The 27,134-nt window shown below is 42.3% G+C and overlaps 1 protein-coding gene across 2 annotated transcripts in view; it reads left to right on the forward strand.

The window, feature by feature from the left end:
- The window catches only part of EFL1 (elongation factor like GTPase 1), a 64,344-nt gene extending 37,819 nt beyond the window's left edge, over positions 1-26,525 (forward strand). For both annotated transcript variants that reach the window (XM_063142270.1, XM_063142269.1), the window contains exons 16-20: positions 14,217-14,348; positions 14,915-15,062; positions 17,649-18,655; positions 19,944-20,128; positions 26,184-26,525. In XM_063142270.1, the coding sequence (XP_062998340.1) occupies positions 14,217-14,348; positions 14,915-15,062; positions 17,649-18,655; positions 19,944-20,128; positions 26,184-26,372 (1,661 nt within the window). In that variant the 3' untranslated portion in view covers positions 26,373-26,525. The remainder of the gene's footprint in view (positions 1-14,216; positions 14,349-14,914; positions 15,063-17,648; positions 18,656-19,943; positions 20,129-26,183) is intronic.
- Positions 26,526-27,134: the final 609 nt, after the last annotated feature.

Raw genomic sequence — 27,134 nt, forward strand, 5'->3', positions numbered from 1 at the left:
CGTAGCTTATTGCCCCTCCCCATGGTTTTCAAAAGCAGAATAAATGATGCAAAGTGAGGGTATGCTTAATTGCAGAATGTTTAGCTTTTCTTTGCATTTTCTTGGAGCAGAAAGTAACGGCTTGCTAAAAAGTACAGAGTACCATACAGGCCTCGCTTCAAAAGTGTGTGGGCAATGTGGGGAGTTCTAGGAAGCTTAGAGATGTGCTAATCTGCATAGCTTCTGTCTTAAGAAATGTTAAGTGCCATTTTTCAGAACCTTTTGTGTTTTCGTTGCCCCAGAGTCTTTTCCCCTTATTGTTTTATTTATGATTTTAGGAAATGAATTAGAGTCCACTTGCATCTCATGCCTAATTCACCATAGAGCTTATTCTTCACCCCCACCCCAAGAAATTACTTTCCTCTCATCACCCGTTTGTCAGCGCTCGCTGTTGTAATGCTGGCAGCTCTGGTAGATGTGCACAAGTGTCTTGTCAGAAGTCTGGCATTTTAATCAGCTGTGATGATTAGATTTGCCATGGAAGATTTCTATAATTAAGAGATAGGGTTAGCCTTCCCCAAGCTGGTACCCTCCAGATTTGTCAGACTACAACTCCCATCACCCCCAGCGTTGGCATGCTGGCTGGGGTTGATTGACCGTTCTGTGGTGTTACATCTGCACCAAGGTTAATTATAACCAGGCTTTGCAATTCAGCTTCAAACCCTGGTTTAAAACTGACCATGGTTAGTATCGTTAAACCCTGATTGATGCTGAAAAGGGGAGGAAAGGGAAACCTCTTAAGGCGGGAGCCCAGAAGGGGATTTCCCAGTGTCTTAACGTTGGTTAAATTATCAGGAAACGTTATGCCTGCACCGGTCCCAAGTTACATTGAGGATTTTCTCTGACTGTACTCACCTTCTGTGTTTGGAAACCTGCACACGTGCATTTGTGTCTGTCATGCCTGCACATGCTTCCTTTTAACCGTGTCAGCATTAAAATACGCACGCAGAAGCCTAATCTAAAAATCCGCAGACTGCATGGCACTTGGTTTTCCTTGTTAACCTAAGTCCCAAAGGCTGAAGTGACCTCAGAGATTATGTGGTTTTTGGCCACATCGCACCATTTAAAGGAAGCAGTTGGCAGCAGGCAGTGTTTTGAAAAGCTGTCGTCCTCTTTGGCTTGAGCGTGGTTGCCACAAGCATTTCAATGGCATGATGTGGCTGGGTCCCGCCTCCCCCGGGGCATAGTCTGACTTTGATCAGAGAGTTGGAGAACAACTCAGGGTGATACATCAAAAGTAGCAAGCAACAAGATTGCAGAAAGCAGACTTCAGCCGCCTCATTTTAGCTTTCCTTTCCTATTCACTGCTTATTAAAAAAAAGAAAGAAAACTTTTTTAAAAAAATCAATACAAACTAAGACCTTCATATAAAGTATTTGTTTCAGTACGATAATATACAGTAAAAACAAACTACCGATGCATTAATACTGCAAGTGCTTTCTGCAGGCTTTCACTTGTTAAGTATCTCAGCTTTGTATATTTTTACAGGTGCCGAGCGAGAGACTCCTGTGGAATATATGTGTGTAATGCAGGAAAAACAAAACTTCCCTTTTCTGAGCTCTCAGTCTCTCTTTTAGATTACACTTGACATTGACCGCAAAGAAGAACACTTCTATATTCCCCAACTGGTTTCTAACTCAGACCTGGTCTGGTCATCATGGCCAAACCATGGTTTTGTTATCAGCAATGCCGGCTCTAAGTTTGGGGGGGGGGGGAGCTTTAACAAGATGCCCTTCCTCCCTGTAACTGCCCACTTGCTTTCCCTTTATCTGTGGGCCCAATCCCTACCACTACTCAAGAGAGAGGGGTCGGGAGGGAGGGTAAATGAGCAGGCAATAGCAGTTCCTTTGCTCGCTCTTCTTTGCTTGGTGCTCTCCGTCTGGACTTCAGGGACAGAGTAGGTTGAACAGGTAGCAATGGCAAGAGGAATAGCTACAGGGCTGGCACTGTTGCAAGTGGTGCCCCTGCTAAGACATGGGCCTTGACAAGTGTTCAACAACGCCAATGCCTTGACACGGGCCATCCTCCTGTGCTTGATTCACTTACTCACTGGTTTGTGGTAACCATTGTTTGCCATGATGTATGAACCAGGCAAACTATGGCTACCACAAACTGCATTATTTTTTCCTCTTCAAAGCAACCTGGAATTTAACATTTATGCTTTGTAATCTGGGACATTAGAACTCTGCATAGTGTGTTTTTAATATATGCTTTAATAATAAAGGGATTAAATTAATATTTCCATATTGCTTCATTATGCTGGTGAAATTGCAAGAGTGTTTTATTGGTTGTTCTGCCCTAGGTCTGAGTCAGAAAGCTGGCTTGGTTTAATTTTGTGAACTGTTTAGTGAATTAGCAAATGAAAGAAGACCTAAGTTTAATAACATCAAGATTGCTCAAACTTTGGAATGCTGCGAAGGATTAACTAGGTTTAAAGGGCACTACTAAGTTTAGAATTTTAGAACATGCAGTAGAAGTGCATATAAAGCAAATCCTGTACACTTCTATTTGCAGGCAAGCCCCAACGATTCCTATAGTTTTAATTCTAAGATAGCATTGGGCCCTCATGTCATTGAAACTCCCTTCTGGTGGCCTTGCTTTCTCCTAGCCTTGCTTCTCAATGAGCTGCTCTGATATCATAGAGGAGGTATCTAGGCTTGGCTCATACCAGATAGCCAAGCACTTAGAAGTTGAGTTTATTTGTAAATAGGGTCCATTTAGACTTTACTATCTGAACTCTGGGGCCTGTGACATTTGTTTCAGTAATAATTGTGTGGTCACTTCTCCTGAATACTGTATTCCTTTTAAAATATTCATTGGTTCTGCTTTGTTTATATATTGGCAGAATATAAAAAGTTGAAGTAGCATATCCATTCGTAAGCTTTCAGCTCCCTTATGCAGTCCAAATACAGTGGTAACCCAGCTGTTCTGCTCTAAAGATCTTGATGGCACATGAACAGTTTTAGGTTGTTACTCTGCATTGCTTAGAGCTCATCAGGGTGCTTGTAGTGCTCTGACAAGGGTAGTTTTTAATAACTTAAAGCATTGGCATTTTTCAATTCTCAGTCTCAGCAGATGGATAAAAGTACTTCTGTTTTGGTTCTGTTCGTCTTAATATTGTAGAACTGAAGCCGAATTCAGGCATTCTTTTCTTTGTGCAGAGGTTACATGCAGTGTGAGAACATGATCACACTTGCCCATCCTGCTTCTGGACCTGCCAGAGGTCTATATAGCAAACATGATGTTTGCATAAGGCCTACATCCATCAAGACCATTGTCCAAATTATGTATAACAGCCATGTGATTCAGGCCTACCTGGAGCCCTTTAGAAACTTGGATATCCAATAGAACCGGGGGCGTATGTTCTCCAGCGGATGGGCTGCCCAATCACATGTTATTATTACACCGAGGAATTTCTCCAAAACAGACCTTGAGTGGTACTATTGAAGTCATTTCCCTTCCTCACCTACAGCAAATTAGTGGGTACCAATGATTGCAGAAAGCAGTGTGAATCCAGAGTAAAACTACACCTGACTCCTTTGCAGCAGAGGTGGGCAGATAGTAGTTCAGGATCTATTGGTGGGTCTCCGGTTGATTTGCAGTAGGTCTTCAGTGATTTCCAACTCCTAATCATTTCACAATAGCAACAACCAAAAGATGTCCCTCTCAATTAAGCTGTTAGTACCCCTTATCTGTGATAACACTGATAAAAACCATCCCATTATATGACTCATGGAGTGCAATGGGCATTTGGTTCCACCCATGAGCATCCATTTGTATCTGCCCCCGACCCCCAAACCACCTTTTCTCCTGGCATTGCTGTGGATGGTGGACCTCAGGGTCCTAGTAGAAACCAAAGGAGATTGCACAAGCTTGAAGTCTGCCCACTCCTGCTTTACATCTGGAACTTCTCTATATTGCATCTCAGTAGTTTTTCGCTATAGCTTTCTGGGAAAAAGAAAGGTATTACCTTTACACACACACACACACTGCCCTGCTGTTCTTTGTCCTGTTCTTTGTTTTTGTTTAAAAGCTTACGGCCTAGGATTCTATTTTAAAATTGCTCCGACAGCGATCACACTGAAGACAAGTGAAAGAGAGGCGAACCAGGCGTTTGCAGTCTTATAAGATGGAGAAGCAAATGGTCAACTTTCCTGTTGTTGAGAAAAGAAGCTGACATTTGGCTTCCAGTGTTTTTGCTTTGTCTTGGAGATGCTGCCTGGCTGCTGTTTGCTTGCGGCTGATACATGACACCGCTCTTGCAAAGCTCTTTGTTTAGTCAGCAGAAATATTAGCCAGACACGTCTGGCTTCTGAGGAGCCTTTGGTGGCAGCAAGGCACTGCATCAAATGAGTCTGTGTGAGCACGCCGAGGTGTTTGCGTCGCCCTCTGCGCGGGCAAGATGCGGCAGGGTCTTGCTGTTTACTGTTTTACTCTGTATAGCACCATGTACATTGATGGTGCTATATAAATAAATAAATAATAATAATAAAGGGGAGGACTCTCTAATAAACGATAGCGTGATTACTAAGGGCCTGTGGCAGTAGGCTCTTCCTGCTGATCTCCTGAATCCACGGGCCAGGGGTGCAGGACCTCTTTTAGCCCGAGGGCTGAATTGCATTTTAGAAAGGCTCGCCTTTCCAGTGGTAGGTGGGGCTGAAGTGAAAAGGGGCAGGGCCAAGGACCCTAAATCCTAGCATATTTGTGCTTGCATCCCTTACTTATAATAACAAGGCCTTAGGAGAGGCATTTCAACCTTCAAGACTGGGCAGGAAACTGCACAAATGCCGAGGAAAGGGGTGGGGCCATTTGGGGAATCCAGGTGGGCCAAATGTGCCCCCCGGCCAGATGTTCTGCACCCCTACTGTAGGGTTTCATGGCAGAGGTGTCATGGTTGGGTGGGGGAGGTTGAGCGCAAGCTGTTATTCCTCAGCCATCTGACAAGGATGCTTTAAGGTAGATTCCTGCAATGAGCAGGGGGTTGGACTCGATGGCCTTATAGGCCCCTTCCAACTCTACAATTCAGTGATTCAGGACAACCATATCTTTTGGATAAACCAGCCAGCATTGCCAATAGGGGTGATGGAGTGTAGTCCAAAGTATACAGAAGACGACAAGTTGGGAAACACTACATACTAGATAGTAGAAATTGGGCCTAAGTACCAGATATTCTTGCCAATGGTGGAATTATTTCGTCTTCAAAAAGTGATGCATGTTATTTCCTAATTGACCTTCCTTTCCTTTTTAATATGCCTTCTGTTTTGTTTAAATTTTGAGCCGGTGGGTACCTTCTGGGTTCCTAAGTGTATTTTTCACATTTGCTCACATCTCAAGTAGAGTTAATCTGTCCTTCCTCTTACCACCACCCTCTTTTCGAGATAAGCCATGCTGCTTGCTTTTTTATTTTCTGGTCTTTGGTTCTGTGCATTGCTGTCCTTTTTTGGGTTACTTCATGTGTGATGCAGGCAACATGCAAACTTCTTAAAGTAACAACACCAACAACACCCACTTTCACGTGGGGGTGTGTGCTCCTTGTGGAGGATGCAATACAGCCTTCCCAGAGGCTGCTGGGTGATCTATTGATGAAACTGTCCAGAAATATTATAGCCCCGGTATGGTTCCTTCAGCACGTGGAAGAGGTTATTCATACCAGCCTGCTCTTCTCATATATGAAGCTGCCCACAGTCTGTCTTCAACCATAGCATTCAATTTCATTTTTTTAAAAAAGCAGTTAAGGAGAATCAATACGTTCTTTGTTGGAAAATGTTTACATGACTTACAACACAGTCCTAAGTACGCCTGCCTAAATAAGTAAAAAAAAAATGTTTGTTCAGTAATAGGCCCTACTGAGTTTGATGGGACTTTTCCCCTCTAAATGTGTACTTAGGCATTTCTGCCTTATAAACATTGATTGATTGCGATTTGGTTTGTACCCAGCCTTTCTACCAAAAAAGTGGCACGCAAAGCAGCAAACATTGCATGAATAGGTCAGCCTTGCCAATAGGTTCGGGGGGTGGGGGGGGAAGCACTTCGTGCTCAACTCCAGTATCCAACCTCCCTCGTTCCTCTTCGCCTGATGTGTCTTATTTTACTGAGGTGGTCAGGTGGGAAAGAGCATGTACACATGGTCTCCAGGTGAGGAAACCTTACAGGGCACACAGATAATGCCAGATTTTGCCTCCCTCCCAGATTTGCGCAACATGGAGTCAACTTCCCTTAAGAATGTATAATACAGTCATTTGAGAAAGCTTGTGCCTTCTTACAGACGTATTTCTTTGTACCTCAGGGGAATCTGTGTGTCATGTGTTCCCACTTGTTGCATTGATTTCACTAGATCTAGCAGCCAGGGTGGATACTCCTAGGTCACATTTTTCACTGTGTTTGGTAAGCATTTGGCAGCCTTGGAAATTCAGCCCCTCTCTTGAGGAACCCTAAACCACACCAAACGGGCTCCCTACATCTTTGTCTTATGATCTTCCTGCTCTTGAAAGGACCAGAGGACATGACTTGCTGGGGCTGTTTCACATAACGACTACTTAGGTTGATCTTTTTTGTATCCATGGGGACTTTCCTTGCCTGCCTGCAGATGACATTAGTTATCCTTTGAAAAGCTTGGTTAGGTTTTTGATTTGATTTAAGAAGTCTCCCTGTGACAAAGCGTACTAATCTCTGGATTAGCACCATTTCCACGTTTCTTCTGAAGAATGTTACAGACCATCATCGCTTAAGAACTTCAGTAAATCTCAGTCACAGTGTGTTGCTGAGCATCCCTTCTTTCTTTCTTTTTGGACATTTTTATTAAAACCTGTTCACTTGACATTCAGTCCTCAAAACAAAATTTGGGGCTATTACATGCTCTTTATCCCACCCACGCCCCTTAGTGCAGGGAGAAGTGAATGAATGTCCAGAAGAGAAGTGGGCAAGTTCTCACTTCGGACTTCTCTGGTTCGTTTTACCCATGCTGAAGGGAGCAGAAAGGAAAGGACGTGGAAGCTTGAGGCTTAACTCCCTGTTTTGCCATGAGTAGAATCCGAGGGTCTGAATCAAAAAGTAAATAGGCCTCAGATTCAGCTGGAATAAAATACAAGGAGTAGTTTTTGTTGAAATATTTCATGTCCATCAACTTTGTTTTGGAAGAGACTCTTGTGTTAAAATTGGAAAGCATGACACACGAGCCTGTATTAATAACATCTTAGAATGGTAATGACAAGCATATTTGAGCCAGTCCCATTGTTCCATTTCGTGCCATCTGTTCACACACCCACAGTGGCAAAGGCTTTTTAATCTAAAAATTGAAGAAGAAAAAGGTAGTTTAAGATCTGTTCGTGCTATTGCTGATGGCCTGGAAGTGCGAGTTCTTTTCTAATTTCCGCTTTGGTTAATTTTTACAGCATTTTAAAATAGCTTAATTTCAACTAAAAATGTCGTTTTTGTAGGTTGCACTCCATACTGTCCAATTATTACTGGTATTTTAGACTTGATAGAGGTGTCAATGCAAAACAATAACTGTTATAAACTCATTTGGAAGTAAATGTATGCTGGAGGAAACTGTTTATAAAAGAAAGCCCTAGGCTTTTGGAATAATACATTCAGGTCTTAGTAAATTCAGTTTTAATTAGTTAATTGCATGTTTTGCAAGTAAAAAGGAATGACTGGTTGAAAAATCCAGGCAAGGCATTTTTGCTGGATGTTATCCTAAAACTTAATGTCTCTGCAACACGTTCCACTTAAATTGCAGATGATTACATAGATATCCATTATTTCCTGTTTATATCGGGCATTAAAGGTATTACTATAATAATGGAATCTGAGAGAACTTAATTTAGTTGCACCTTTAGATTTGAGATCTAGCAGGAGAATTTTTTTGCAATTTATTTTGTACTTGCTAGCAGAATGCCTGTCAGTATGATGGATGGAGTAGAGATAGAGCTGGAGAATGGGTCAGTACATTGCAAAGACTACCTCTCAGTGGAGGCTGACCCCCACTGCTGCAAGCATGACAGTATCACCAACTTTATTTTCCCCACTGGAGGGAGAAAGCCAGGGTGTGTGTACTGAGGGATGTCATTGGACCTGGGCATCAACCTGCGCCTGGTTACCACATTTTCTGGGAGGAGAGAAAGGAGGCTTTGTGCTTTCTGCAGCTGTTGTTTGCTGTAGCCAGTTTCTTCTGTCCTATATAAACTCAACACCCTGGTTTGCATGTAACGACAAACCAGACTTTTGGTTGAATATGGGTTGTTGTTGAACCAAGGGTTGTTGTTATGTGTGAACACTGCACTATGATTTAACTATGGATTGTTAACCATGAACAACCCAGGAAGAGAAACTATGATTTATTGTTGGGTTGTGACCTCAGGATTGGCTTGGTTAACAACACATAATTAATCCATAGCGCAGGGTTCTCACGTAATGATAACCCACAACTCAACGACAATCCATGATTGAATGACAACTCATACTCAGCCTGTATTCTGGGTTGTTACAATTAAATCATATCATAAATATGTTAAATTTACATTTTCGTAAAATTGAAGTGTCTTACCAATCAAACACAGGTATTCATTACAGTTTTTCATCTCATGAAAATGGCTTTTTTTCTAACTGAACTACCAGCTCTTGCTTATTGAAAGTTCTGGGCTTTCAGAGTTTGCTAGTTTGTTCTTTGTGAGGACAAGTCTGGGCAATTAAAAAAAAAAGGACCATAAAAAAGGACAACATTGTCCAGTGTGTGAATCTTCCTGTATTCTCATGCTAAGGCTGCAATTATGTACCCACTTACCTGAGAATGACCCTCTTTAGATGACACACTTAGCCACAGTGGTTAAGCATTTTGAGCCAAACATTATGGCTTAGCATGTTGTGTGAACCATTCCTAACCATGGTGGCTACATAACCATGGTTTAAACATCCTTAACGTGTTTTCTGGACAGGCCCAGTAAATCCTACTGAACTCAATAGAAGTTATTTATGAGGAGACATGTATAGGATTGTGCTGTTAACCTCAAACTATCATGGGTACTGGTCATAAGAAAGAGCCTACATGGGAATGTTTTAACATATTCCCTTTATAGCTAAAAAAGAAAGAATGCAAAATATATACAGAGAGACAAAGATATGTAAAGCCTGTTTGTAGGAAAGAAACAGTCTAAATAATAATCTTTTTAGTTGTAAATTACTGTAATTAAGTGATCAGATGTACACCAATGTTCAGGAAACATACAAAAAACTTTCAATGGGAAACCTAATTTAAATCAACCCTTTTTTGCTGATTTAAATCAATCCACTCTGAATGTAATACATACATTATTTAATGTAGGCATCGTAGATGCCACATCCAGTCTGATGGGGGTGGATGGGACGGGACCTTTGTACTCTGTTTAGAAACCACAAATCAACCATCTTGACCAAAAAATTGAACATCCTCTTTCAAAACATTTTAATTCTGATGGCCAAAACCTCTCAGACTTGGAAATGTTTCCACTAGATCAGCTATCAAATTCAGGGCTGTTAGAAGGAAGGGGGAACTTCTGAATCTATAGGCTTCAGATCCTAATAGCCCCCATGAACTTAATCTGGAAACCCTTACTTAATTTCTAACTTGATTTTTATTTTAAAAAGAAATCACCTCTTGCACATGGTACACTCTTAGAATTATTGCATCCTGAATGTTCTTCAGACTTTCACCTTGAGATACCTTGAGCTTATTTTTTTAACAGTTACCTTGGTTCTTCATGTCTATTTGAAATTCCAGTTTTGTTACTAAGGAAGGTGGAACATTTAATGAAACAATACTAGATCTATTTGTTTTATCATTCACATATGTATGTTAAGGAGCATCTGTATGTCAACATCAGTCAGCCAACAGATGGCTTTGGTACACATATTAGGAAGCTAAAGAGAATTGGTTGCAGTGTCCAGTCAGTATGCAGACCCTCCAAGTCTATGGCCTGGTTCAGACAACACGCTAAACCATGGGAACCTTAACCATTTTGTGGTTAAGCAGCATGGTTTAGCATGTTGTCTGAACCAGGCCATAGTGGACAGCGTTAATTGGTGAATGTGCAATGTCCCACTGGGGAGTATGTATACTGATTGGGCAGGGTGTGAAACACCCTGGTGGTCAAATGTTCTGACATCATTTAAAGATTATGCCCATTAACTGGGCAATATCCAAAATCTCTTTTTAAAGACGTTCATGCATGCACAGTTTCTATGCCATACAGTGAATGTAAACAATGCTTGGCTTCTACATACATTCTCCATTCTGCTTGCAATTACCACAATATATAAATTCTGCAGTGAGGAATGCTTCTTGTACCCGTGACAGGCAGGTTGAATTGAAATGCTTAATTTATCGTCGCCATCTGTACTTGATTGGCAGAGCAGCTTAAGGCGAGTTGATGCTAATTGAAAGCCACTGTTCCAGATGTTGTATATTATGTCTTGCTATCATATGTATCCATTTGTTTGAACAATCAATATGAGACTATTAATTTGTAGCACATTCAAATAGTTATAAAATTACTTTTAGATAAGACACCATTTTAAAAGCCCTGCTAGACCAGATGATAAGATCAAGCGAGACCATCTTGTCTAGCGGCTTGTTTCCAACTAGACATGTGGGTGAGCTATCTAAGACTCACTCCAGATTAACATTAATTATCTGATTTCTTCCCTGCCCACCTCCCCAACAAATAAATGAATAAGGGGAAATCTTAGCATTTTTCTTAGGAATCTGAGAACAAGAAGAAGCAACCAGTTCACACAAACCATGTCAGAGCAAGTTGTACCGAAATCCAGACCTAGACACTGTGTCAACCTGGGTTCTTAAAGTCAGCAGCTGGAGCTGGGGGCTGTAGTTGGAGCCAAGGAGAAGGTGAGAGGTAGACCTTGAAGGTACTCCTCTAGACTAGGATCTTGTTATTAATGTCAGTCATGACCAACCGAGAGGCTTCATGTTGTGCCTGTCTCAAGAGCTGGGGTTTATTTATTTATTTGTTTTATTTAGAATATTTATATACCGCTCCTCATTGAAAAAATTTCGGAGCAGTGTACAAGGTAAAATGAAAATAAAAACAGAATAAAACAGTTAAAACAAAATTTAAAAGAAGCAAAAAACAACAACACAGAAATCCAAGGCTGCATGTTAAAGAAAGGCTTCTTGGAATAAAGATGTTTTCAGGAGGCGCCGAAAGGAGTACAAGGTTGGAGCCTGTCTGACCTCCAGAGGCAGGGAATTCCACAGGAGGGGTGCCACCACGCTGAAGGCTCTTCCCTGGTGGATTCCAATCGGAGGATGGATCTAGGTGGAACCACCAGGAGCAGGCCCTCGGATGACCTCAGTGACCGGGCAGGTTGGTAAGAGAGAAGGCGCTCTCTCAGGTATCCTGGTCCCAAGTTGTTTAGGGCTTTGTACACAAGTACAAGAACCTTCAACCTGGCCCGGTAGCGAATAGGCAGCCAGTGCAGTTCCCTCAGCAGAGGAGTTACATGCTGGAAAGGGGCAGCTCCAGACAACAGCCGAGCGGCAGCATTCTGCACTAGCTCCAGCTTCCGGAGCAGCTTCAAGGGCAGCCCCACATAGAGCGCGTTGCAGTAATCCAATCTTGAGGTTACCAATGCCTGTACCACTGTGGTCAAGCTATCCCTGTCCAGGAGAGGCCGTAGTTGGCGAGCCAACCGAAGATGGTAAAAGGCACTCCGAGCCGTGGTGGCTACTTGAGCCTCCAACGACAGAAATGGGTCTAAGAGTACCCCCAAAGGGTTGTATACTTTCTGTATATAAAAGAGGGCCCTGAGGTCCAGGTTCATACAATCTTGGAATACCTCTCAAATTTAAGCTGTGGGATTCCTGGCCATAAGATTTCTGGATCAAGGCACAGAGTCCCTGACAATAAATCCCTGAAAAGCCAACTAGTAAAGGAAAGAATGAACACACACAGGAATTTAAAGTCAGAACCATGAGATGAATGATTGGATGACCTGTGATCCTAGGGCAGTCTTCCACAATCAGGTACTTTCTAGATATGTTGGATTGCAGCTCATTTCTATTCTGGCTGGCAGTGATGGGGCTTGCAGACTTACCATCATAGGGCACCATATTGGGGAAGGCTGCCATAGGACACTGGTCTTCAATTGCTAGATTGCAACAAAATTGTCCCTCCCTGACCTAAGGAGGGCAACCTCTCCAGTGTTGGTATTTTTTTTTTAAAGGAGGAGAGATTTTTAAAAGAGAAGATGGGAGAAAGGAAGCAAGAGGAAAACGTGAAGAAAGAGATGCCCTTAAAACAAAATGCACACCATCAAGGCACTGCTCCTTCAAAACGCCATTCACTTTAAAAAACAGATTTATTGTGCGCTTGGAAATTAAGAACAAACCCTTAAATGTGGTCAACCCCAAAATAACTTTTTAATAAAGCAATAAAGCAGTAAGACTATTTATTATTATTTTGGTCTCACAGCACTGGAGGCAACCACAAGTAGAAACAAACGTGATGCAAGCTCAAAGACATTTCCTGAAAACCATAATTAAAACAGCCACCTACACACACACACACACACACACATATATATATATATATATATATATATATATATATCAGAGAGAGAGATGTTTTTCCTTTGGATATTTGGCAGCAATTCATCCCTTTCAGCTGCAAATCAAAGCTGGAACAACAGTCTGGAAGTTTGCGGCTTAAAATATGTGTTTGTTTGAGAATATCCATTTTTAACTCATTCTGCCCTGGTTATTAACAAAGAGATACATCTATTTAACACTTTATGGTTGTGAAAAGATGGATCCGAAGTGTTACGACTGTCAGTTAAAGACATCAGCATCCTCATCTAATAAATATGCTTAGCATAAGCTTGTGAATAGCTACCATCCCGGTGACCCATGGCAAATAAGAGTTGCTTCCAGATAATGAAGCTGGGGAGATTCACAGAATTTTTCTTTTATGTGTGCCATAAGCACTTAAAATACGGGCAGGTGGGCAAGTTACATTTGGGCACTTATTTGTTAGGCTGCCTCAGCTGCATTGGGGGAAGAAGCAGTACATGTCTGTACAGCAACATCTTCCATTCTTAGCCATCCCTGCTGCGTGACATTAACTTGCAACTGGGATGTTGCCTGTTTGATTAAATCTTTGTTAACTGTACTCATTCTAGCCAACCGCCTGTGATATTAAATTGCGCAAACCTGCCTATAAGAAAAAAAGAAAAGAAGTGCTATGTACAGCGTGCTAAAATTAGCCACATCACAATATTCTCTCTTTGGTACTCTTTTAAAAGTCCAAAGAGTCCATCGCTCTAGCGAAGAGAATCCATGGCAGAGATGAGCAGATGAAGTGGTGAGACATTGCAAGGGGAGGCATGTGGACTTGGCCCATTTCTGAAGGGATTCCTTAAATTACGTTGGCTGAAGATTTTTTATCAAACACACAATGGCTGCAATTTCGGACACAGTGGAAAATGGGATAAAACTGGTCCCTTTCCCCCAGATCCCACATTCCGACCATACAGTGACCAACCAGCTATCATCGGGATACCCGCAAGCAGGACATGAGTGCAACGGCACGCTCCTGTGTTCCCCAGCATCAGGTGTACATAGGCTTCTTATTCAAGGCCTCAGGACTAGTATGTTATCTGTTTGTTTTACGTTTTTTACGGGTTTTAAATGTTGTTTATCTGTTTCCTTAAACATTCAGTGTTTCCATCTCTGTAAACCACCCAGAGAGCTTCGACTATGGGGCAGTATATAAATGTAATAAATCAACATCATAATAGGTTTACCAGAGACAGAACGCAGTTTGAGCACCACCCCGTTGGTGTCTCTGAGTGTGTCCCTTCAACTCGGCCAGTAAAAATGGTAGCTGCTGTTCACATTTATGGGAATTGGAACCTAGTTGCAGTGTGAGCAAAATGCTCTCCCGCTGATACTGGACAGCCTGGTCTCCATCTGCAGGAATACCATTGAAAAGCAATGTGCCGCCATGCACAGAGAGGCTGTGCAACTCCTTGGCTCTGCTGTGCCCAGTGTACGCTGTGCCCCCATAACCATGGTGTTCTCTCTAACTTTTATATGAAGTCCAATTTCAAACAAGCAGTGCATAGTTTTAAATATTTTTGTTGTCTTTGGGGTGTACTTCTTGACTTCGTGCTTCAATGCATTTTAGGAATAGGAGGATTGCAAGAGTTTGTACTGAAGTCAGCAACACTGTCGTCGTCTCCGGCTTGCCCACCCTTTAATCCGCTCAACTTCGAAGTAACACCCATCGTACGCGTTGCGGTTGAGCCAAAACACCCAAGTAAGAGTCTTCCCTCTGTTTCTTAAATATACTCTCTGGATATTGTCTGCATTCATTAAATCAAGTACAGTTTTGAAAAACCACAGGGCTGCGAAAGAGTGGTAATAAATGAATTAAAATGCATACTGGCTGGGGCAAGGAACAGTCACCGCAACTACACACATTCTGAAGGAAGGGGCAGTAAATCTGACACGAGACTCGTTTCTTATTATATTTATAGTCTCATCGCTGCAGACCAAATCTTGCTTGCCTGGAGAGGATTGTACCCATTTTCTGTTGGCTTAAAAAGAAAAATAAATAAATCCCTCTTATGCATTGAGCAGGGGGTTGGACTCGATGGCCTTAAAGGCCCCTTCCAGCCTTACTATTCTATGATTCTATGAATTATTGTGCTAATTTATAAATGCTAAATAAAATGTTGATCTTCCGGACTCTCACCATTTAAACGTTCTTTGCACTCAGTAAAAACATTTCATTCCAGTCTCCGCTCTCTTCCTTCTGGGCTCTGTTTATATGCAGCCAAGCACTTCAGCAGTATTCATTTGAATGTGCGTTTGTCTTTCCAGGCGAGATGCCTCAGTTGGTCAGAGGCATGAAGCTATTAAACCAAGCTGATCCGTGTGTACAGGTTTTAATCCAGGAAACAGGGGAGCACGTGTTAATTACAGCAGGAGAAGTCCATCTTCAACGGTGTTTGGATGACTTGAAAACGAGGTTGGTTCCAGAGAGAAGTGGGAGAAATGCTCTAAGTTCAGCAGTTTTATGAAGCATTTGCAAGACAGAAGTGTGCAGGAGAACTTCCTAATGCATTATGTCCCATGCTAATTAGCATGGGTGTAGTGGGCCGCCTATTTAAATGTTCTGCACCGGGCACCGAATTGTCTTGGGTCAGACTTACCAAGACACAAGAGAAGCATCTGAGCCGGTTCGCATGTCATGACTGCCCATAGGTTCTTTAAAACACATGTAGCCATGAATGAACAGGAGCAAGGAAGCACGCTGGCTCCTACCCACTATCTCTGCTGAGCTAAACAACCTGAGAATGATTGTGGCATCCGAATCTGGAACTGTGGGTTGTTTCTCCCCTAACAATCAAGAATACCCAGTTTGGATGGAACTATAGACATCTGTCTGCAGCAAGAAGCACACGTGCTTGTTGTGTTGTGCAAACTGGGTCTCTCTGTGTGTGTGGGCTGTTCCGACAACGCGCTAAGCCATGGTTAGTCCGCTAACCCTTTTGCAGTAAGTGGTTAGTGAGCGTGTTTAAACTGTGGTCATGTAGCCACCATGGTTAGGAATGGTTCACACGACACGCTAAGCCATAATGTTTAGCTCAAAACGCTTAACCGTCATGGTTTAGCATGTTGCCTGAACAGGGCCTGTATGTGTGTGTTGGCATACACATAGTTTTGCCAGTGAAGGAACTAGCCTCATGTGAAATAAATATCTTCATTTGGTAAACTTGGCTGTTTTGCTCTCCCTAATTCTTGTCCCAGATAAAGGAGTGAAGAGAAGCTAGGGTTGAATTGGTATGTTCTCTCAACATTCAGGACAAGCCGTGTGTGTGTGTGTGTGTGTCTGTCTGTCTGTCTGTGAGAGATAGAGATAGAGAATGTCTGTACTGTCTTAATGGTTTTCCCAGAAGAATTCGGGAGTTAAACACAGCTAGTCCTCATATCTTATTTATAAACAGTTTTGTCTGTTTTCCCAGATTATTTGTTTATAACAATTGCCCATCTAGAGACCTCTTCTTTAAAATGCCTTAAGTGCCAGTTTTATCACCCAAATGTCTAGTAATTTGCTCTTATAAAGCATTAGCATTTTATGCAAATGTCTGTGCCAAATTTAGCTTGTTGTCTGTAAAGTGTTCCATTCTTGCCAAAATCTTCTGTACAATCATCTTCCCTATCCAAATAAAGGTGGGTTCACTTATTCAGCTTAAGTGACAGCCATCGAGTGATGCATAGTGCTGAACTCTTTATGAGCATCTAGCCTACCTCACCAAATTGTTGTGATATAAATTGAGAAGTGCTTGCACACCGCCCCACACTGAGCGCCTTGGAGACTGGGTGGGTTAGAAATAGGAATACCTCCCAGGCTCACCATGCCCTTGTTTGAAATAGGAAGCCTGACACCTCATGAGGCTCTCATCCAATCCAAGGTGAACGTTACCACCCTGTTTTTCTTCAGTTCAGATTGTAATGCAAGATGGAGAAGAATTTCCAATCTCCACTCTAATTGCCTTGCCTTTTTAAAATAATAATTAAAAGAAGGTTTATTGTTCCCTCATTCTTTGAGAGATAAAGAATAAGGTGGTGGCAGCAAAAGAGAGGTTTAAATAGACGTCACAGAAGCTGGTGACGCCACAGAGATATACAATGGTCATAGGACAGGAGAGTGAAGGAAGTTGGCCCAGTTGCTGCAATGATCTCTCTCTCTCTCCCCCCCCCCCAACACCCCTGGGGTCCCAGGGCTGCACAGAGTCTGGAATATTGGATTTATTACCCAAGCAATCCAGCACAAGCCTTTTTCTTTGGGCAGCCCCCTCCCAGGACATCTTTATGTGTTCTCTGTAAATTCCCTAAATGCGCCTCTCTTTTTTTATTATTATTCTTTTTATTAGAAAAAATAAACTTAAAAAAGTATCATTTTGCATTATAGAAAGAAAGAACACCAATGCCAATACAAGGCCAGAAAAGATTTCTATCAAGTATCTACAGTCAGGGGGAGACCAGATAAATGAGAATTGAATAGTCCTGCTGAACCATTAATAAAATTGATAAAAGGAGACCAAATATTTACAAAGGGGTCATTACTGAGTTGGGCCCTTTCCTAATTGCATTGGTAGTGAACGGGGCATGGAGAAGGAGAGAGAGAGAGAGAGAGACTGAGACTTGTTGCTCCCACAACTGTAAAGGGGTGGTTGGAAGCATTTGGTTCCTGTTCTGTTCCTGACTATATCATCCTCAGGAATGCAACGGGGTCTGAAACAGGCTCATAATTGGGCTCAGCCATAACTAACCAATTTTCCAGCCAAAGCAAATAACTTGATAAGCCGGGGGGCGGGGTTAGGATGCTAGCTTCAGTTGTGATAAAATAAACGTTGCCTCCTCCTTGGCTCTTGTTATCGAACAAGCACTTAATGTCATAGGAGGCAGTGGTCTGTCATGAAGAATGATACAATAACCTGAAAGTTATTAGGCATCAAGGGATAGCTTCTATTTTACTCACCACTGGAATTTTTGAACCCTAACTCTAATCTGCTGTCAGGCCTAACTTTAGCATTTTGGCTTTCTTTAGGTTTGCCAAGATAGAAATTAGCGTATCGAAACCAATTATCCCGTTCCGAGAAACCATAACGAGGCCCCCCAAAGTTGATAGGGTGAATGAAGACATAGGAAAGCAGCAGAAAGTTGCTGTCATCCATCAGAGTAAGGAGGAGCAGAATAAAATCCCTGAAGGTGTGCAAGTTGATTCAGACGGGCTCATAACGATATCAACGCGGAACAAATACGCCACTCTTTGCATCAGAGCAACACCGCTTCCTGAGGAGGTAACTCAGCTTCTTGAGAAAAACAGCGACTTAATTCGAACCATAGAAAGGTTCACCTCTTATTTGAACGAAGGTAAGAAAACCGAAGAGATGAGTCAGAAGACCCTTGACCAGATACAGGAGTTCAAACAAAGGCTAGAACAAAACCTGCAAGGTTGGAAATGGAGAAATGCCGTGGATGGGATTTGGTCTTTTGGCCCCCGAAAATGTGGGCCGAACATTTTGCTGAACCGATTTGAAGGCTACAAGAGGTCTGTTTGGCAGTGCCTAGAAGGAAGCAAGACAACAAAGGAAGCAAATCTGTATCGGGATTTGGACAATAGCATAGTAAGTGGGTTTCAGTTGGCTACGCTTTCGGGGCCGATGTGTGAAGAACCGCTTATGGGTGTCTGCTTTTCTGTGGAGAAATGGGACATGAACAAATTTGTGGAGCAGATGTCAGTTAACAGGCAGGATTTGGAGGAAGGGAAAGCTACAGAAGAGACACCGCCAGAAGAGGAAACTGCCCCTGAATTGAGGACCGGAAATCCCGAATCAGTTTCTGAAAATGAGCTCCAAGATAGCAATCAATATAGTTTCAAATCGTCTAGTAAGTGCAAAGGAGAGACTTTGCTTGCAGACTGTTATGGCCCTTTCTCTGGACAACTCATTGCAACCATGAAGGAAGCATGCCGTTACGCTATGCAAGCAAAGCCACAGAGACTCATGGCTGCCATGTACACCTGTGACATTATGGCAACAGCAGAAGTACTAGGTAAGAACAAAAAATACCAATCTGCATAAATATGCAATATGTTTAGGAATTGCATCTGTGGGTAGAAGGCATAGTCAAAAAGCTGATTTTGTTTGAAAGATTCTTTTCTTTATTGTGGCCTTCCCAGCTATAGAGCCAGTGTGGTGTAGTGGCTAAGGTGTTGGACTGGGAGTCGGGAGATCCGGGTTCTAGTCCCCACTCAGCCATGGAGACCCACTGGGTGACTTTGGGCCAGTCACACACTCTCCGCCCAACCCACCTCACAGGGTTGTGAGGATAAAATGGAGAGGAGGAGGATTATGTATGCCGCCTTGGGTTCCTTGCAGGAAAAAAGGCGGGATATAAATGTAATAAATAAATAAATATAGGTGGGAGTGCCTGGTTGGATCAGCAGTATGTATTGCATGTATTAATTTTTTGAATGAACACCCTCTCCTGTATGCTCCCTTCTTCCTATGCTTGAGGATCTTCTAGAGGTTAAAATCAACATGATGCCGTGTGAGAACACTTAGAGTGTAAGCCCATTTTGCACCTGGAAATAATAGATATTGAGGGGGGAAATAACTCACATAGTAAGCAATTCCACACATCACTGTTGGAGTGAGATCATAGTTACAGATCACACATACCAGTGAGAAGTAACTCCAATGTTACTTATGTAAGCCTATATACACCAGTTGCTGGGAAACATGGGCAGGAGGTGCTGTTGCACCCGTGTCCTGCTTGTGGGATCCTGGTTGGCCACTGTGAGAACAAAGTGCTGGACCAGATGGACCCAAGATCTGATCCAGCATGGTTCTTCTTATGTTCTAATGTTACTGTTGAGATTGTCTGAACAGTTATGTGATGACAGGAACTTGGTCCAACTTTGAGCAAAGGACACCCTCCATCCCACCCCAAAATTGGCTTCCTCAAAATTTCTCACTTTTAAGGTGGATTCCTGCATTGAGCAAGGGGTTGGACTCGATGGCCTTATAGGCCCCTTCCAACTCTACTATTCTATGATTCTATTATCTTCTCTTTTACATTCTGCTGCTGTTTCTTTTGGGAATTATATGATGGCTGCTCGCTAATACAGAGCATTATCTTTGCCTTTGACATTCTAAGGTACCTGAAGTGTATTTCACATTGTCATTTCACGCTAGCTAACTACTCCATTTCCTGATGGCCGTCTTTGTCTCTCTTGTCATGTGTATTAATTAGTCCTCCTAAATCAGTAATTATCTATCTGACTGGATGAAAAGCTGTGACAAGCTCAGCAAGCTAATGAGTGTCTGTGCCTCCGCAGGTCGTGTATACGCCGTCCTGTCCAAGAGAGTAGGCCGGGTGTTGCAAGAGGAGATGAAAGAAGGGACAGACGTGTTTATTATCAAGGCGGTGCTGCCCGTAGCGGAGAGCTTTGGTTTCGCTGATGAAATCAGGAAGAGAACAAGTGGCCTGGCCAGTCCACAGCTGGTGTTCAGCCACTGGGAGGTAAAAACTCCGTTCCCTCCCATCTGTCTTGGTGTATGATTTCTTGTAGATACTGAGGAAAGGAATAACAAAAGGGGAAAGGAGAGGTTAAATGATGGTCAAGACTTAACATTTATTTTATTCTTTCCTAAACAGAGGCATACAAGCATTTTAGTATCAGGCTGTATTTCTTCTCTCCGCTTCAGAATACTTCTGACCTTAGTTGGTTTAGATGAGAACGTAAGAAGAGTCCAATGTTATGCTGTCAGTAGCGGCCAGAGGGAGAATATGGGAGAATGTGATAGAGGTTCATTAAACCATGCACGGTGTGCAGAAGAGATTTCTCCTTCCACCCCGCTGCCCTCACCCATAACACCAGAGCTTGGTACAGACATTCGCAGTCAAAGTGGTTGGCAATAGATTCAGGATAGACGAAAGGAATCACTTCTCTATGCAACAAATCATTAGCTTATGGGACTTGCAGCCACAAGATGTGGATATGGTCCTTAGCTTAGATTGTTTAAAATGGGATCAGACAAATTCTTGGGTGTTTGTAGCTCTTATCAACAGTTACGAACAATGACAGCAGAACAGAACCATCCATTTGCAGAGGCATTATTGGGAGGAGGGCAGCTGTGGAGGGCTGTTGCCTTTATGCCCTCTTTGTGGGCTTTCCAGAAACATCTGGCTACTGAGAGAGAGGATGCTGGATGAGCCCTTAAGAGCAGAGTTGCTCTTATTTATTTATTTATTTATTTATTTATTTATTACATTTATATACTGACCCACAGCCGAAGCTATCTGGGCGGTTCACAAAAGTTAAAACAGTAAACATTAAAAAGTATACAAAATTTAAAAACCATCAGAGACATTAAAAACAACAGTATAAAAACATCAGTATCCATTTAAAAACAACAATTCTGGGGTCCGTTAGAAAACAAACTTAGCGTTGTTAAATGCTGTTAAATGCCTGGGGGAAGAGAAAAGTCTTGACCTGGCGCCTGAAAGATAATAGTGTTGGGGCCAGGCGAGCCTCATCAGGGAGATCATTCCACAGTCGGGGGGCCATCACCGAAAAGGCCCTCTCCCTTACTTCCTTTAACCAATAAATTGAATAATTTGCACAGAGAAAAAAACCACTAGTTCTTGTTTGGGGTGGGTGGGTGTGCTTGATGAAAATATCCCTTGCTATAACGTATTATTTTTGGAAGTTGGAATCTTTTGAAATGCTGAAAGAGATACCATGGCTCAAGTGTTGTTTGGGTTTTCAGAGGCTTTTTGCAGGTAAATAGCAGCAATAAAATAAATGGCCTCTGCCCCCTCCCCTTTCTATCTCCTGTCCGTTCTTCTTGAACTGCGTTTTCCTCAAACCATGCAATTTGCAATCAAGAGCTTTTGAGGGGAAGATGCTTTAAGGAATAGAAAGGAGGATAAAATTACATCCCTCTTCGACGTTGGTTGTTAGTCTACAATCTGTTCCCTATTTTCGGAGACCAGTATAAGGGAAATGCCAACTCAGGTACAAAATGCTCCAAGTAATTCTTGTCGTTCAGGGCCTCTTATAGGTCTGAACGTGTTAGCAGATTTGTCTACCTAATAAGTGAAGCTACTGCACAGTCATTATTTCTTCTTAAGTTGCTTGTGCAAAGGTCTTGTGCACATAGCTTGTTTTTCTTGAGCCCAGTTCTAACATTCTGGCCTGAGAAACGGAAAACAATGTGACGAAGCGAAATACGGTTTACTGATTTTGATATAATTCTGGAAGATGGCCTCACCTTGAAAAATTTAATAAAGAGAGATTGCGTGAGCTTTCCACTGCCTGTTGGCGAGTGCAAAGACCAACGTTTTTCAAGAAGCTACTTCGAAACAAGGAATAACATGAACCTTGTTGACTAAATTTGGTCTTAATATACTGTTGTGATTAGATTAAAGTGTTTGTTGTCTATGGGTCGGATTTTCTGCAATGATTAAAATTTGGTTTGAAATGATTGTTAAGTACAATTGAATGCTATTGATATGTAATGAGATGCTACACTGATGTGGTAGTTAATTGTTGTAGACTTGTATTAGCATTGGATTGTAAATAGTTATTTTAGTAAAAACAAATGTGTATAATTTTTTGAATGACAATTTAATTCATTGGGTTTATTTTGTTTCTACGGTGGCCGCCTTTTGGGTTCCTTTTGTTCACATTTTCACCACCACTGCCTCCCTTACTATAGTTCTAACATTCAGGCCGTCACGCTCCTTCTGACCTGGTCAGGAGTTTGGTGGGTTCTGAATATCTCCCCCTCTGGCTCCCTGAACCCTGCCTTGCCACTTCTGTTCCCGCTTAACCTACCAGGGATATCGAGGGTCAGGGCCATAGTGCTTCAGGAGAGGGGAGTTTAAACTTCCCTCTTTTTCTCACAAAATCCCACCTCCCACAGGGGAGTTAAAAGCAGAAAAAAGTCTCCACTGATTCCAATGAAGACTTTTTCTTGCTTTTTTCCAACCCCACCCGTGGGGGTTTGTGGAATTCCGGGACGAAAACAATGTGGGGGTGAGGAGGAAGCTTAAACCCTCCTCTCCTGAAATGCTACAGCCCTGATCCAAATCAGGCTTCCGTGTACTCGCAGGAGAGTAGAGGAGACAGGAACATTTAGTTTGGCTCTGGGATAACTCCTATGAGCTCCTTGGAGGGGGAAGACAGGATACAAATACGATTGATTAATTGATTGATTAATGCTGGTTAAAAAGTTCACTGTCGTCTCAACCTGACCTGTCTTTGGCAACAGGCATCTCTTGAGGCAGGTTTTGTTTCCAAAACAGCTGAATTAGAAACAGATATCCTTTAATACAGAGGTGCAATCTAGTTTGCTCTGGATAGAGAGTACTTTTGACTCCTCGTGTTTCACTGCAGTAAATATTGGAAGCTGGTAAAAGGATTTTTAAGTGAAAGATGACACGCTGCACAAGGCTGGGGGACAACCATTTTTCCCTTCCACAATTCCAAGATCAACAGAAAAAAAGCTCTCTGAGTGTTTCTTTTTAAGCAACTAAGACTTATAGATCTGTTCCACTTAATGCCGCAGTCAATCATCCAGAGACCCCAGCAAACAATTTCTTAAAAACCCACTTTTGCTGCATGGGCTTTTTTTCATTGAGTGGCTTCTCCCTGTGCAAATTGGGTGTTCAGGAACCCAATGCTGCTTCCATGTCCCAAAGACTAATGTTGGGCGCCACGCCAGCATTGAGTAAAGCTGGCAACACCAACCTCGCAAGGAAAGCGTTTTGACTGTGCTCCATTGAAATGGGGCCTTAATTAAAGAACAAATGATCTTCGCCTAGCATAGAGCAGGGGTACAGAAGCTCAGTCTCAAGGGCCAAATGTGGCCCATCTGGGGTCCCAGTTTGACCCTCTGGGGTCCCCAGATGGTCCCGCCACCCTTCCCCCATCCACCAATCATTTGGTGATTTCTCAGCTTTTATGCGGTTTTTCTAAAAGATTGGGATGCCTCTCCTAAGGCTTAGTAACTGGCAGTAAGTGCTTTAAACTAAAATACACTGGTGTTTTTCCTTTTACGCCTTTTTCCTTTAGCCCAACTCCCTTTTACCTTCAGCCCTGCCCATCACTGGAATGCCCCGCCCCTGGACTTCTCAAAAATTTGGCCTTTGGGCTAGAAGAGCCTCAATTTTATTTATTTATTTATTTATTACATTTTTATACTGCCCAATAGCCGAAGCTCTCTGGGCGGTTCACAAAAATTAAAACCACAATAAAACAACCAACAGGTTAAAAGCACAAATACCAAATACAGTGTAAAAAGCACAACCAGGATAAAACCACGCAGCAGAAATTGATATAAGATTAAAATACAGAGTTAAAACAGTAAGATTTAAATTTAAGTTAAAATTAAGTGTTAAAATACTGAGAGAATAAAAAGGTCTTCAGCTGGCGACGAAAGGAGTACAGTGTAGGCGCCAGGCGGACCTCTCTGGGGAGCTCATTCCACAACCGGGGTGCCACAGCGGAGAAAGCCCTCCTCCTAGTAGCCACCTGCCTCACTTCCTTTGGCAGGAGCTCACGGAGAAGGGCCCCTATAGATGATCTTAAGGCCCTGTAGATGATCTCAACAGCCCTGACATAGAGGATAGATTGCCTGACTAATACTGGGGAAGATCTAGGGTTCAAATCCTGCTCAGCAATGAAGCTCACTGTGCCAGTAACAATCTCTGGCTCAGCTTAACCTACTTCACAAGGCAATTATTATTATTATTATTATTATTATTATTATTATTATTATTATTATTTATTTATTTATTTATTTATTTATATAGCACCATCAGTGTACATGGTGCTGTACAGAGTAAAACAGTAAATAGCAAGACCCTGCCGCATAGGCTTACATTCTAATAAAATCATAATAAAACAATAAGGAGGGGAAGAGAATGCAAACAGTCACAGGGTAGGGTAAACAGGCACTGGGTAGGGTAAAACTAACAGTATAAAAGTCAGAACAAAATCAAGTTTTAAAAGCTTTAGGAAAAAGAAAAGTTTTTAGCTGAGCTTTAAAAGCTGCGGTTGAATTTGTAGTTCTCAAATGTTCCAGGCATTAGTGGCAGCAGAAGAAAATGGACGAAGCCGAGCAAGGGAAGTAGAGGCCCTTGGGCAGGCGAGAAACATGGCATCAGAGGAGCGAAGAGCACGAGCGGGGCAATAGTGTGAGATGAGAGAGGAGAGATAGGAAGGAGCTAGACAGTGAAAAGCTTTGTAGGTCAACAGGAGAAGTTTATATTGGATTCTGAAGTGAATTGGAAGCCAATGAAGATTAGGAGAATAGAAATGAGATAGGCCTGGCCACTGTAGTCCATGCATTGGTAACCTCGCGTTTAAGATTACTCTAATGCACTTTATGTGGGGCTACCATTGTGCTTGGTCCGGAAGCTTCAGCTGGTGCAGAATACAGGAGCCAGGATGCTGAATGAGGCACTTTGCCAAGTACATATTACACCAGTGTTGAAAAAAACTGCACTGTCTAGCTATTGGCTGCCAAGCTAAATTCAAGGTCTTGCTCTTAGCATATAAAGCCCTGAACTGCTTGGGACCAGGTCCCCTGGTAGATTGACTTACCCCATACAGACCTATGTGATCACTAAGATCATTGGAGGAGACCTTTTTGGTTGTACCATCAATCCAGAAGCGGAAGTTCTCCGTGGTGTCTCCCCCCTGCTATTCAGGACGTACCAACTGTGGTGTGTTTTAGGCACCTGTTAGACCCACCTCTTTACCAAGCCTTACCTGAATGAATGTGCTGAAAATGGTATATTTCAGGCAAAAGAGCAAAAGGCGCCTGAGTTACTTTATCACAGAGTGTAGAAATACTAGTGTGGTGAATAGAGTGCTGGGCTGTAGATCGGTGAAACACGGATTTAAATGCATGAGGCTCATTCGATGGCCTGAGCCTAGTTCTCTCTCCTTCTACTTGTTAGGGTTGTTGTGAGAGTATTCTCGGATTCCACCATGAGTTTGGATGATGGCCAGTATACAAATGTAAATAAATTTTAAAGACATCAATATATGCTGCCTTCACTCTTTTTATGCGACAAATGCGTTGATTCTCCTGGGAAATAAATACACACCCTTAAGGTGGCCAACCAAAAGAAACCCATAATTAAATAGATTGGTGGCCACCGGCAACGTCATCGGCTGAGCCATCAGCATGTGAAGATGCAAGCAAGAAAGGCACAGGTCTGTACCCTGATTCATCCATCCAGGGATAGCAATAGGCTTTATGTTGAATATGCACAACTTTTCCCTTGAGTAAAAAAATGAAGAGCAGGGATAAGCCCCAAAAGTGTAGCTTAATTATTATTTTTCACTTAAGGACAAATTAAACAGAAATTCTTCTTGGGTTTTTGTTGTTTATTAGCTGATTTTTCAAATGGTACCTTAAGCAAAAAAGCTTTCTTACCTATTTTCAAATACATCTGCGTTTACCAGACGGTTGACAATTACAGTTCTCCAATCTATTCCTCCCCCTTCTACACTCTTTCCATTAATGCAGCCCTCTGTACAATTCTTTTTCCCCCCCAGGTAATTTCAGATGATCCATTTTGGGTACCAACCACGGAGGAGGAGTATTTGCACTTTGGGGAAAAAGCGGACTCCGAGAACCAGGCCCGCAAGTACATGAATGCCGTGAGGAAACGGAAGGGGCTTTATGTAGACGAGAAAATTGTGGAGCATGCTGAGAAGCAAAGGACTCTCAGCAGAAACAAGTAAACCGCCTCCACTTCTGCTTCTCAGATAAGTGCAGGTAGATTATCTTCTATACCGGAGATTCAAAAAAGTCACCTTGGACGTACTGTACTGTGTGAGACTTCTTACTGTCAGTTGTCTGTGGCTTGAGTTTTAATAAACCTAAGCCTTTTCAAACCTCTTCATTATTATTATACACTGCAGCATCCTTCTTGTTATGGTAGTGGTCTTCAAACTTCCTGCCTTCTGGAAACCCTTTTCACTTCATCCTATCTGCCAAGGAATGCATACAGGTCTGCCACAAATTCCCTGCATATTGCAGAGGAATCCAGGAAGGTAGGGCTGAAGCAGTTAGTTGACTTTAGTTGATTAATCTGTTTTTTTTAAAAAAAATATTTGATTAAAAAGGTGCACCTGATGGGTCAAGAATTTAATTTATAATTTTTATTTATTTATTTATTGCATTTGTATACTGCCCCATAGCCGAAGCTCTATAGGCAGTTTACATAAGATTAAGACACTTAAAAACAATATACAAAAATTAAAAACCACAAAAACATACAATGTACACATACATTTAAAACTGCTATGACAACTTTAAAAGACTATGAGCCTAAAAAACCAGACACATGCTCATCATATATTGCTAAATGCCTGGGAGAAAAGTCTTGACCTGGCGCCAAAAAGATGACAATGTTGGCGCCAGGTGGGCCTTGTCAGGGAGATCGTTCCACAGTTGTGGGGCCACCACAGAGAAGGCCCTCTCTCTTGTTGCCATCCTCTGAG

Source organism: Elgaria multicarinata, chromosome 16 (assembly GCF_023053635.1).
Source record: "Elgaria multicarinata webbii isolate HBS135686 ecotype San Diego chromosome 16, rElgMul1.1.pri, whole genome shotgun sequence".
In the NCBI taxonomy this organism is placed as follows: domain Eukaryota; kingdom Metazoa; phylum Chordata; class Lepidosauria; order Squamata; family Anguidae; genus Elgaria; species Elgaria multicarinata.